The 13,782-nt window shown below is 36.9% G+C and overlaps 1 protein-coding gene across 2 annotated transcripts; it reads left to right on the top strand.

The window, feature by feature from the left end:
- ABHD10 (abhydrolase domain containing 10, depalmitoylase) lies at positions 1-13,386 on the top strand. Of its 2 annotated transcripts, XM_003935475.4 has the most exons (5): positions 272-462; positions 3,038-3,221; positions 5,815-5,926; positions 6,477-6,614; positions 11,423-13,386. In XM_003935475.4, the coding sequence occupies exons 1-5, from the start codon at positions 321-323 to the stop codon at positions 11,765-11,767; spliced, it is 921 nt and encodes a 306-aa protein (XP_003935524.1). In that variant the 5' UTR covers positions 272-320; the 3' UTR covers positions 11,768-13,386. The 2 variants fall into 2 exon arrangements, with proteins under 2 accessions (XP_074260502.1, XP_003935524.1); XM_074404401.1 differs by lacking the exon at positions 3,038-3,221 and having other exon boundaries at positions 1-462.
- Positions 13,387-13,782: the final 396 nt, after the last annotated feature.

Raw genomic sequence — 13,782 nt, 5'->3', positions numbered from 1 at the left:
CCAGGGCCGCTGGATAGGGTTCCTTTCCAAGCTTCCAGCTCTGTATTATCTCTCAGCCCGCTGATAGGGCAGTCTCCCGACGCCACTCAAAACATCCCAAAGGCCCTAAGCCAAACCTTGCTACAAGTAGAACCAACAGCCCCAAACGAAGGGCATGAGCCACGACGCTCTGCGCATGTGCGCTCTTCGCAAGTTGAAAATAGCGCGGGGCGCCCTTCAGCAAGTTCCGCCTTCCAGCCTTCAGCACATGCGCAGTCTCAGTTCCGGTGCGCAGGGGTCGCTTTTGTGGGACGCTGCGGCGTGCCGGGACAGCCGGGAAGATGGCGGTTGCGCGCATGGCCACTGTGGCGGCCTGGGTACCTTGTCGGAGCTGGGGCTGGGCAGCTGTCCTCTTCGGTCCCCACTGTGGCTTCAACACGCTGCTTGCCTCGTTGCCTCAGCGGGCGCCACGGTGGCTCCCAGGTCAGTGTCCCAAAGGCGGGAGTAGGATACGTACTTTCGAACGCCTCGGGTTCCGTCAGTTCCTGTATCTGTGCAGTGCGTCTTTGGCGCCCGGTTCAAAAATGCTCTTCCCCCTTTCTCAGCACCCCAGTTCTAGGCGCTATGTACACTTGTAGTGTAGGCTGTGAGGAGAGCTCTCCCGCGCCATGCGGCATTCTGGGCATACCGGGCCCTCGCTGGCATTTTGCGCTGTGCAGTTTAAAGAACTGCTCCCTGCCTGCCTCTCCTGCATTAAACGCCACTAGGAAAAGTTAAAATGAGCGTTTAATGCATTTGATTATTAGTTGCTTCTAGGAGTTTTTAGATTGTGACTCCTAAAATGCTTAGACAGACTCTCCTTTGACTTGAGGGAACCTAACAATGTGAGGCATATTCTTTGTAAAAAGTGTAGACGCCCCCATAACTTCAGTTTCTAGTTTTGACTTCTTGCTGCACCCACTCAGTGAAAGAACCGTAATCATTATTGCACAAAGGATACTAGAATTTGGACCAAAAATCAGAGAACCTCGTATATGTATATATAGTATTTGAATTAGACCCTTTTGTTTTTTGGCTTTGTATGTTGTTCACGCCATTGCCACACGGCTGTCAGATGCATGGTGCTTGGAGTGGTAATTAATGTCATGGCAGAGATGTTTTGTATGGAGTTAAAATTTTTAAACTTTTGTAATAAGTTTAACTTGCATTTAATTGTACACAACCAAAAGGCATGTTATACATGCAAATACTCCTGGCAAAGCATAGTATGTCAGTTCATTAACCAGAGTATAATATTATTTCATCTATTTAGCAAACATTCATTGAGCACTCATGCACCAGGCTTTGAACTAATGCTTATGTTCAGAGATGATTTATGGATATAATTATATGAATCTGTCTACTTAGAACTTACGTTAAATAAATTATAATTATCTCGGGGAAATTACTGTTTTGGGAGGTGATTTCTGGAAAAGAATAGTAAGAATTTTTTTTTCGTGCTCAGCTGAGATAATGGGAAATGAACACTTTTGCTGACACAATCAGTGAGTCATCATAACTTGCCCTTACCAAAGTTTTAAATTTGGCGTTTTTCTCTATACTTTGAAACAGGCTTACATGTAAAAAGGATAGCTTTAAGGCCTTCAGTTTAAGTTTTTTAAAAATCAGCTTCCTAATTACAAAATGGGGAAAACTTTAGCAGCACACATGGATTCTCTTCTCACGACAGACAAGTTTTCAAAGTGGAGGATGGCTTCATTTAATATAAAAAAAGAAAATTTGTTAGTCCAAAGACCCTAAGGAACTATACAAACCTAGTGTCTTTGGAAAGAAGAGGTGGGATTATAAATGACTCTTTAAAAAAAAAAATCTGCTTGTTTCTTAAGAGCAAGTATGGATTTTATAATGGAAAATCTGAAAAATGATGAAATGGAATACTCTTATAAAGTTCATCAAGTGTACTGTTATATTTAAATTACACTAAAATCTGTGTGTTCCATTTACAGAAAACCAAACAAATAAAATGCAAAGTGATTGCATAGGCCTATAAGAAATCTGTTTCCAAAAATGTACTATTAATATGTTATTTTTAAAGAAACTGCTCATTGAAACCACCTCAGCTGATATAAAATTATGACTTGTTACTGTGGCTCATGATTTCTTGGTTGAGGTGGATGGATGGGTGAGCAGGTGGGGTGGATGGGAGTCAGTAAAAAAAAGGCACAGCACCTCTTCCTTTGAAACAGTTTTCAAGGGGCAGACCAAACCTGTGTCTTCCCTGATCCCCAATAAAGTCAGGGATGCAAGGCTAAGCATAGTGGCTCACACCTGTAATTTTAGCACTAAGAGGCCAAGGTGGGAGGATCACTTGAGCCCAGGAGTTTGAGATCAGCCTGGGCAACATAGAGAGACCCTGTCTCTACACAAAAATACAAAATTTAGCCAGGTGCGCTGGTACATGCATGTAGTGCAGCTAAGGGAGGCTGAGGCAGGAAGATGGCTTGAGCCCGGAAGTCAAGGCAGTCCAGGTTGCCATAAGCCAAGATTGCACCACAACACTCCAGCCTGAGTGACAAGGTGACACTCTGCTCAAAAAAAAAAAAGAAAAATAAAATAGGGGATGTGAAACTCATCAAACAAAAAATAAATTTTAAAATGAGTCCAAAAATCTCACAAGAGAGGGCTGAAACTGTTGCGGATAAATGTGAATGTTGATTGATACTGTTTAGGATAGATGATAAAGTAGCTACAGGAAGATTTTTTTGATTAGTCTCTGTCTTTTGTTGCCTTAAAACTGCTACCTCATTGTGTATTTTGGAAGAATCAAGGTTGGATCTTGCTCAAAGAAGGTACTGATGTTGGCATGATTTTAAAACTAGAAATCTCATGCACAGACTTATTAATTTAGTACTTTGAGTTTGTTTTTGTTTTTCCTATTAAATGGAAATAGCATTTTACATCAATTCATTAAGATAAGAAAGTTAGGATTGAAAATATATATAGTTTTTCAACGACCGAATTTGCAAACCATAGCTTATGTTTTGTGTACTTTGTTTAGCTTGCAGACACAAGACGTCACTCTCTTTCCTTAATCGACCAGACCTTCCAAAACTGGCTTATAAGAGGCTAAAAGGCAAAAGTCCAGGAATTATCTTCATCCCTGGCTATATTTCTAATATGAATGGTACAAAAGCATTGGCGATTGAGGAGTTTTGCAAATCTCTAGGTCACGCCTACATAAGGTAGGAGCAACACATTACTGAGAAAATGATTGCTACCATTAGCACAACAGTGGAGAATTACTTCTGTTCTAACCAGTTGAAGTAAATGCCAGCCTTTTTATAAATTATTTTAATGGCCTGTAAACTTGCATCTTGTGATTTAGAGTAATTTTAAAAGCAACCTTAAATAGACCTTTTTTTAAAGGCCTTTGTGCCACACTGACAACCCTGGCAAGAAAGGACATCTTAAGAGAAGTAGTGTTAACTAAGCTCGTTAGAGGCAATAATGAATGTAACAACAAACAGATATACTAGTTGGCTTTCATACAGTCTCTTATATTATCATTTTCCACTGGAGACTTAAGGACTTACTTGATCACTGTTTATCTAAAAGTAATCCATGTATTTAAAAGAAATATAATACAAATTTCTGCTAAATTTTCTCTTCCCTCTCCTGTAATTTGATATTGTATAAGCATAAATAGGGATAGGTGGTATTTTACTAAAGCTGGATTTTATAATTCCTAATTTTTCATACTGACAGTTATTTTAGTAAATAACTTTATATTTTTATAAGGTCTACCTATACAGTCATATATTCAGTATCTACTTTCCAGAAGAGATGGTATGATTTCATAAAAAGATTAGCCTAGAATTCAAGAAACATGGGTTCTACAATAAATTCTAGCAATTTCAATTACAAGACAAGTAAGTTAATAAATGTTGGACCTAAGTTTGTCATCAAAAGAAGGAGCTTGGTCTACAGATAACTTCTGAGTTATTTTCTAGCACTAACAGTCTAAAAATCTATCCATCTAAATTTTTAGAAGAGTGACTCACTAACATTCATTCAATAATTCTAGAAAATATAACTATATATAAAACTTCTGGATTACCTGTGTATTAGCAGAAATTTGGTCAATTATATGGATTTAATCATTTGTTTTACCAAATTAACTGGATTATTTTATTTTCATGCTCAGAACCCTTGTAAAATCTGTTCTTATTCTGAAGGTTGGAGTACATTTTGGAAATAGATTCTCCGGCACTATGTTGTATATTGCAGGGAGCCCTGAAGTTAATGCTATATCAATATAATGTTAAAGAAAAAACCTGACATGTATATAGTGACTCTATTTAAAAACAGAGTCATAGAGACACAAGGTAGAAGGTTACTGTGATACTCTAGGTCTAAGATGACAAACACACACCTGCACCAAGATACTGGACTTAACCAAAGTGCAAAGAAAGGGATGAACATAAGAAGAGATGAGAATGAATGGTGATGGTATAGAGCAAGCAGTATTCTGGAGCCTGGAAAAACAAACTTGAATGAAACAGTCTGCCCTTAATGAACTGACATTCTAGTCAGAGGGAGATGAATGTTTAAAAACAAACTTGATTTTAATACAATATGAAAAGTATTGAGTAGATACAAAGAAACTGGTACTAAATGGGGCATAAATGTCAAGTAAAGTTCCTCAAAGGAGGTGACATGACTTAAAGGATGACCACGAATTTGGGTTGGGGAGGAAGCCATTCTTGGCAGCAGAACCACATGCTAAGGCTCTAAGTTATAAAAGGATGTAATTGGGGATTAGAAGTAGTTCAGTATGACTAGGGTTTAGGTAACCTGTGGGTGTGGTATGATACTTTATATCACCATGATTTTTTTATTGATTTGACACCCTTAAGGAGAGGTAAAATTCATAGACCAGACAGACTTTGAGCCTAGATAACTAAGAAGTTGAAAGGAGAAATGGATGGCTTGGTGATGATGAATTTTATTTTGATCTCCTTCCCATCCATTAATTCAGTAAATATACACCAAGCACCTACCATTGCAAGGAACTGATCTAGACACTAGGAGTACATTGAAACAAAGCTTGTCCGCATGTGAAGCTTTCATTCTAATGTGGGAGACAGACCATAAATAATCAAATATATCTCAAGTAATAATAAGTGCTATGAAGAAAATGAAGCAGAGTAAAGAATTAGAGAATGGTGAAAGAAGCACAGCTTTAATAGTTGAGTGGTCATGGGAGGCTTTTCTGAGGATGTAACATTTGAGCCAAAGGCCTGAGTGAAGTGAGGGAACAATCTGCATGCATATCTGGAGGAGAGTGTGCCATGTGAAGAGAAAAGATGATGAAACAGGAACTTCAAGAAGGAAAGTGAGGTTACAGTTGGCGTTAGAGGGGGAGAAAACAATGAGAAAGGAGATTAGAGAGATGATCAGGCACCAAAGTATGATAAGGACTCTAGATTTAAAGATTATTGAAAGCCTTTGGAGGGTTTGCAAGACATGGTTTTGTTTGGAAGGGATCACTCTATAGAAAAAGACTATGAGTGTGAAAATGCAAACAGGAGACTTTTTAGGAGACTGTTGGCTAAGTTCAGTGGAGAGACAGTGTAACTTGGACCAGGCTGGTAGCAGTGGAGGTGAGAAAAGTGATTGGACATAGGAGATATTTGAAAGTTAATAAGCCAATAGAATTTGCTAAAATACATACCGATTGTGATATTTTACTATAAGCATTATAGGAATGAGGAAGGTGCTGTCTTTCTTAAAAATTAAAGAAGCAAATACCGTTTTTTTTTTCTTCTTTTCCAGGTTTGATTACTCAGGAGTTGGAAGTTCAGATGGTAACCTTGAGGAAAGCACGTTGGGGAAATGGAGAAAAGATGTTCTTTCTATAATTGATGACTTAGCTGAAGGGCCACAGGTGACTGTTTTTGTGAAGTATGATGATAGTTACTGACTATAACCTCATATTTAAACTGTTTCTTTAGATATGAAAATATTTGGTTGAGCATGGTGGCTCATGCCTGTAATCTCAGCACTTTGGGAGGCTGAGGCATGTGGATTACTGGAGGTCAGGAGTTCAAGACCATTCTGACCAACATGACGAAACCCCATCTCTACTAAAAATACAGAATTTAGCCAGGTGTGGTGTTGTGCGCCTGTAATCGCAGTTACTCAGGAGGCTGAGGCAGGAGAATTGCTTGAACCCAGGAGGCAGAGGTTGCAGTGAGCCGAGATTATGCCACTGCACTCCAGCCTGGGCAAAAAGGGAAATTCTGTCTCAAAAAAAAAAAAAAAAAAAAGAAAATGTTTTTATTTAAATTGAATGTTTAATCAGTTTTGATATTTGATTTTAAATTATTGTGTTATTTTTACTTTCTAATAGTATATATTATTTTACTTTTTATTGTACATACTTTATGTTTATACCCTATACTATCTTAAAGACCTAAAACTTTATTTATTTTTAGATTCTTGTTGGATCTAGCCTCGGGGGGTGGCTTATGCTTCATGCTGCAATTGCACGACCAGAAAAGGTCATGGCTCTTATTGGTGTAGCTACAGCTGCAGATGGCTTGGTGACACAGTTTAATCAGCTTCCTGTTGAGGTAAGTCAAAAGTCACTTTGGCCACCTCAGTATATTTACCTCATACTTCTGTTCTCTCTTTCTTTGAAGGAAGGAGGGACAGATAACATAATGAGTCCTTTGACTTACTATGCTGGCCCATCGTTTGTCTTAGCTGCCTTTCAGTACACAATCTCTTTTCTACCTTTAATTATTTGGCATTATTTTCTTTAAGATTTCCTTTCTTCACAGTCGCTTCAAATCATTCTGCCAAAGATTTGAGACACATTAACAAAATCTGACTTTGGCTGGGCGCGGTGGCTCAAGCCTGTAATCCCAGCACTTTGGGAGGCCGAGGTGGGTGGATCACGAGATCGAGAGATCGAGACCAACCTGGTCAACATGGTGAAACCCCGTCTCTACTAAAAAATACAAAAAATTAGCTGGGCATGGTGGCGCATGCCTGTAATCCCAGCTACTCAGGAGGCTGAGGCAGGAGAATTGCCTGAACCCAGGAGGCGGAGGTTGCGGTGAGCCGAGATCGTGCCATTGCACTCCAGCCTGGGTAACAAGAGCGAAACTCCATCTCAAAAAAAAAAAAAAAAAAAAACTCACTTTGAAGTTTATTTTTTTAGCAACATTTTCTTTATTAATTACATTTACGTATTTGGAGCATACGTCGTGAACTCCTTTTGCTCCTCCTACTTTGTGGCGTATGGGAAGTAGTGCCTGTTGTTATGACTGGGTTAGATTGGGCTAATCAACTGAAACTAGTCATCCCTTGGTATCTGAAGGGGATTGCTTCCAAGACCTCCCACAATACCAGAATCCATAGATGGCCAAGTCTCTCATTTAAAAAAAAAAAAAAAAAGGTGTAGTATTTGCACAAAATCTCATATAATCTAAATCATCTCCAGATTACTTAAAATACCTAGTACAATGTAAGTACTATGTAAATTGTTGTTATACTATATTGTTTAGGGAATAGAGACAAGAAAAAAGTCTGTACATGTTCAATACAGATGTAATCTTTTTTTCTGGATATTTTTGATCCAAAATTAGTTGAATACATGGATGCAGAAACCATGAATATGAAGAGCTGGCTCTCTTTGTTTTAGCCTAAAAGCAGCCTCAGATCCTCTCAACAGAACTCTCCAGACAGATATTGTCAGTCAGAGTCAGAGAGACACAGAAATTGAAGAAAACAGAGCAGTAGTTTAAAAAATACGGTTTCTAGGCCAGCAGCAGTAGCACCTGAGAACTTGTTAGAAACCTGAATTCTTGGGTTTTACCCTGAATCAGAAAGTGGGGATACGGCCCAGCAGTCTATATTTTGATAAATCTGTTGTAAAGTTTGAGAACAATGCTTTAGAAAATGGAAGAAGAGGAGAAGGAAGTTCATGAAAAAAAAAAAAAGAAAGAAAAAAAGGTATGTAGTGTTGAATAGTAGAATGTCATTGATTTACCTCAAGTTCTGCATTAATACCTGTGCCACGTATTATCTGAGTTCTTTCTTAGTTTATGTTGTTCTCAGCTCCTTAAGAAACAGCATTGTGTGTGTATTCAGATTTCTCATGTTATTTCCTATCAGGGCTAAAATTACAAAGCTGGTCTTCCTTGAACTTATCTCCTGTTTCTGAATTTTGTTCACTTTCTTGGTGGTTTCTCATACATAGTTGCTCAGTGTCTTCATGTTTCCCACCATTGCCATTTTGTGGATCTAAACGTGGATCATCCTCTTAACTCAATAATACAGCAGTTCCTGGGGTAGGAAATTATCTCAAGGACATGGCAGATTGAAAAGGAGTTGATTTTGGGGGGGTTGGGAAATTGATTGTATTTTTTCATTATTGGTAAATGACAACACCTCTGTACATTTGTTTTGGTTTTGTTTTTATTTTGGAGGGTTTTAAGATAGGGTATCTCTCTATTGCCGAGGCTGGAGTGCAGTGGTGCAGTCGTCACTTACTACGGCCTTGAACTCCCAGACTCTAGAGATCCTCCCACCTCGGCCTCCTGAGTAGCTGGGACCACAGGTGCACACCACTATGCCTGGCTAATTTTTGTATTTTTTTTTTTTTTCTTTTTTTTTTTTAGAAACTGGGTCTCTCCGTGGTGTTCAGGCTGTTCTTGAACTCCCAGGCTCAAGAGATTCTCCTGCCTTGGCCCCACAAAGTGCTGAGATAACAGACCTGAGCCACTGTGCTCAGCCATGTACATTTCTGTGTGTGTGTGTGTGTGTGTGTGTGTGTTCACATCATTCAGAGTGACTATAGAGTAGATACTTCCTAAGTGGCTGAGAAGATTTATAATCTGCAAATCAGGGCATAGTTTTGCTAATACTTAATCAGATAAGCAGTTGTTAACAGAAGCATGTTGAGCCCTTGGTTAACTTAAAAGCATATATAAAGAAAGAGCAGGAACACTAAGCCCACTGTTTCTTCTCCACATAAACAGCTAGCCCTAACAATGTCAACAGAGCAGATGTGGAGATTTTTACCATCTCTTATAATCTAGCGAATATTAAGCCCAGCATTCCTCATTGACCTTCGTCTTTAACTGACTCTATTCATTATTTCCTTCTTTGGACACTAGAGGGCCTGAGACATGATGCACAGCTGTTTGGAGTGTAAGCTTCTGAACTATATTGCTTTGATAAGTTTTCTTAGTGTAGAGCTTAATATATTGTACATTTTCTTTAGGTAATGTTTTTGCTGTTTCCAAACTTTTTGTTCTTGAGGATTTGAGACATAAAACATTTTATAAAGTTAACTTTGTTCTTCAAATAGACCCATTTTTGTTCAATTCAGTGGCAGGTAACAGAGCTAGTTGGGGGCTAGGGATGCTTAAAATGAAACTATTGTCAATTTAGTGTCCCATTAATTAGCAAAGCCTCCACTTCAGTTAATAACCAGTGGAACTAATCTACTGAAATATTTACAAATTTCAGGAATAATCCTGAGTAACTTGAGGATAACTGAATGTCATCTTTACTTTAAATATTTGGTTCATATGTTGTTTTAATACAGAAAACACCGTGATATTAATATAGAGTTATGCATTTTATAATTTTGTAGAATTTGCTTAATTTTAAATCATTTGAAGACATATTTAGAAGTATGATTTTTTTTTTTTTTTTTTTTTTTGAGACGGAGTTCCGCTCTTGTTACCCAGGCTGGAGTGCAATGGCGCGATCTCGGCTCACCGCAACCTCCGCCTCCTGGGTTCAGGCAATTCTCCTGCCTCAGCCTCCTGAGTAGCTGGGATTACAGGCACGTGCCACCATGCCCAGCTAATTTTTTGTATTTTTTTTAGTAGAGACGGTGTTTCACCATGTTGACCAGGATGGTCTCGATCTCTCGACCTCGTGATCCACCCGCCTCGGCCTCCCAAAGTGCTGGGATTACAGGCTTGAGCCACCGCGCCCGGCCCGAAGTATGATTTTTTTTAACTGAATAATTAAATCTTTCTGGAATTAAAAAAATACATTAAAAGCCTAAAGTACATGTAGATTATATTATATATTTTAAGTTCTTGTTTTCCTTTTTACATTTGCAATAAACAATTTTAAACATGGAAGAATCACAGTATATTTGTGAAACTTTAAATTTTTCAAATATGTATAGCTTTTCTTTCCTTATTTTTTAAAAATTTTTAATAAGATGTCCGTTCCATTTTTCTAGAAATGCCCTTCATATCATTTAATTGCAAAAGTCTTAAAACTATTCATAGCTTGATTTTTTTTTTTTTTTAGTTTTAAGCTCTGATTGTCTATATATATAAATAAACTTTTATGCTCAAAAGTGTAGATGAAAGTATCCAACAGTTTGAGATGATCAAGCTAATTAAGTCAATTACAGTGGATGGCAGTGTGGCATTTAAAACCTTTTCATATAATTTTTTAAACCCAGAAATATGTGTGTTAAATAAAGCAGCATAGAAAACTGTATATGAGTATGTAATATGTATGTATTTTGCATTTTACTTATATAGAAACCAAAACACATATAGACAAATACTGTAAAGAAATAAGCCAGAATATTAATGGTTTTTCTATCCATAAGATAAAATTATGGGTGGTTTATTTCTTTTTTAAAAATTATTATTATGTTTTCTGTAATGTCTGTATGTTACTCATACAAAATTCTCATTTTTTAATTAGAAACATTAAGATAAAATATAATGTAAAAAATAAGTTCTCAAAAAGTCAAGGACATGTATGTTTCATTTTATGGGATTCAACGTACACATATTATTGTTTGATTTTCAGGAAGTATGTGGAAGCCTTCTTTGTCGTCCAAAACAAAAATCAGATTTTTTTTTTCTAGGACTTTGGAAGGAAAACTATTTTTTTATGTTCAGCCTAAAATTGCATAAGTATGTGTATAATTTGATTTTATACAAATATGAATGATACCTGGACTGATTCCAAGAAATTGTAATACTTTTCTCCCACTTCATTTTTCTTTTCAGTTGGGGTGAAGCAACACCTGATTTAAGATAGTGTATGATAAAGTTAGATAAATTTAAATTCAAGTTTGAGTCTTAGTCATAACAGTTAGTAGCCAGGCCCTCAACTGTTGAGCACAATATTTCATTTATCTAAACTTTAATGTCCTCTTTTATAAAAATGGGATAATAACAGAATTATTATCAGAATTTTATGGAATAATATGTATGTAATACCCATCATAGTACCTTGCATAGTAATTAATTATTGAAAATTATTATTATACTTTTGTTATCTCTATCTTCTCATTCAAGAACTGCCTTTTTTAGATTACTTAAAGCTATCGCATGTGTTAGTATTGCATAAAGTCACAAATACTTTATTTTTCTTTTTTCCATAGGTAAAAAAGGAAGTCGAGATGAAAGGTGTGTGGAGCATGCCATCAAAATACCATGAAGAAGGAGTTTATCACATTCAGTACAGTTTCATTAAAGAAGCCGAACACCACTGCTTGTTACATAGCCCAATTCCTGTGAACTGCCCTATAAGACTGCTCCATGGCATGAAGGATGATATTGTACCTTGGCATACATCAATGCAGGTTGCCGACCGAGTACTCAGCACAGATGTGGATGTCATCCTCCGAAAACATAGTGATCACCGAATGAAGGAAAAAGCAGACATTCAGCTTCTTGTTTACACCATTGATGATTTAATTGATAAGCTTTCAACTATAGTTAACTAGTATCACGTGTTTAGTTGGTATGTAATGTATCCGGAAGATTGGAAGAGGAATAACAAATGAAAGATCCTGATAGTTTAGGTTTTTCTCTTACCTCTATTTTGTAAATATCAGATGAGTATTTATTTAATGATGTATTTGCACAAGTAATGCAAATTGTGAAGAAGGAACAGGTACTGTTTAGAAAAATTTCTCCTTCCTTTTGTTCTTGATTTTTTTTTCATTGAAGTATTTCCTATTTTTTTATTCAAGAAAAGTTTACCTTTCTTAGGTTTATGTTAGCTATGTCAGCTCTTAATTGCATCCTTTTCTAATTAGAATTATTAATAAAGCATGAATTTTTTTTATTATAGATGGAAATTTGTAACATTCTGATTTTAAAATGCAGTTCACAAAATACAGGGAAATTTTTATTGAAGTAAATTTGAAATGATTGGAGAAATTTCAGAAGTATGACAAAGTTCACAATAAGGATGCTACTTAATATATAATATATAAAGTATTATATATGTACGTTATATAAGCTGCACATTATATTGAAACTTTAAGGCTTTTTTTAAAGACTCAAAAGCTAGTGACACAAGGAGCTATTTCTAAATGTTGGCTTATGTGTCATATATTTAAATGGGGAATTTCATCTGAAACAATGTAGCATTTTAATATTCTGATTGGTAAAACTAAAGAGGAAATTGATCTTTGTATATTATTGCTTCCTTGCAGAAACATTCATTATTTCATTAATACTGCCCTAAGTACAACTAGGCAAGTGATTGCCACCTAAATCAGAAGGCTTTCTAAAGTCAGTAAGAAAGTGTGAAATGTAAGTATAAAGGCTTTTTTTTTTTTCCTAAATAACTAAAATGAGGTGCAGAGTGAATTTTGATATTACTGAGTTAATGTTTTTTTGTCCATTAATTTTGGCTGGACTTTGTTTAGCTTCATTAGGTTATTATCTGTCAAACCTTTTATTAAGTTGACATGACTCACATATATACATGTACATAAAATGAGCATGTATCAAAGACTTACTCAACTCATTAATCAGGGACCCAGCAGATAGTAAAGCTGGTTCCAAGTACAATTCAAGAAACTGAGAATTGGCATTGAAGAAAAATGTTGAGATAAAATTGCTGTGCAGAAAAAAAGTGTTAATGAAGCAGACCTGATTACTTATCCTTAGAGACCGGATTTGCAAGGTTGGCCCTTGATTGGCTTCTGGGAATCTGGAGTTCAGGGGGCTTCCACCATTCCCAGAACTGATCAAAGTACCTTACTGTATCTAAACTGTAGAACAATATAGTTTCTGCTGAACACCTGCTTTCCTTTTGGGAGTCTGGAAGTTTGGTATGTGCCAGGCAGAGACTGCCCTTTGTGACTAGCTCCCAGTAAAAACCCCTGGCACTCCATCTCTAGTAAGCTTTTCTGGTTGACAACCTTTCACAAATGCTGTTACAACTGGTTGCTGGGAGAATTAAACTCATCCTCTGTGATTCCACTGGCAGAGGATTCTTGGAAGCCTGCACTTAGTTTCCCCTGACTTCACCCCATGTGTCTTTTTTCCTTGGCTGATTTTGTTTTGTATCTTTTCACTGTAATAAATCATGGCAATGAGCAGAACTGTATGCAGAGTCTTAGGAGTCTTCCTAGCAAGTCTTCGAATTTGGGGATGGTGTTGAGGGCTCTCCACAGATACAGAACTGGTTTATGTCCTACAGAGCAATTAAACTACAATCCATGGGTTATCTTTTATACTGGACAAAAATCACAAACCACAAAGATGATCTCTCTCTCTGTGTGCCGCAGTGCCTGGTGCTGGAGTGGGTTGATAGAAGATGACACTGGCTATTCAAGGACTTATTTTGCCTAGACGTTGCTACGTGTGAGGCTTGTTAGGAACATGAAGGCAGGGGCCCTTGCCAATGATGGTTTTCTGCATTTAAACATAACAAAATGTAATAAATATGATTTGAGATTCATAATACATATGTAGAGGCAGTATAGCATAATGGTTAAGGGCA

Source organism: Saimiri boliviensis, chromosome 8 (genome assembly GCF_048565385.1).
Source record: "Saimiri boliviensis isolate mSaiBol1 chromosome 8, mSaiBol1.pri, whole genome shotgun sequence".
Classification (NCBI taxonomy): Eukaryota; Metazoa; Chordata; class Mammalia; order Primates; family Cebidae; genus Saimiri; species Saimiri boliviensis.
This window is presented reverse-complemented; position numbering and strand designations above follow the sequence as displayed.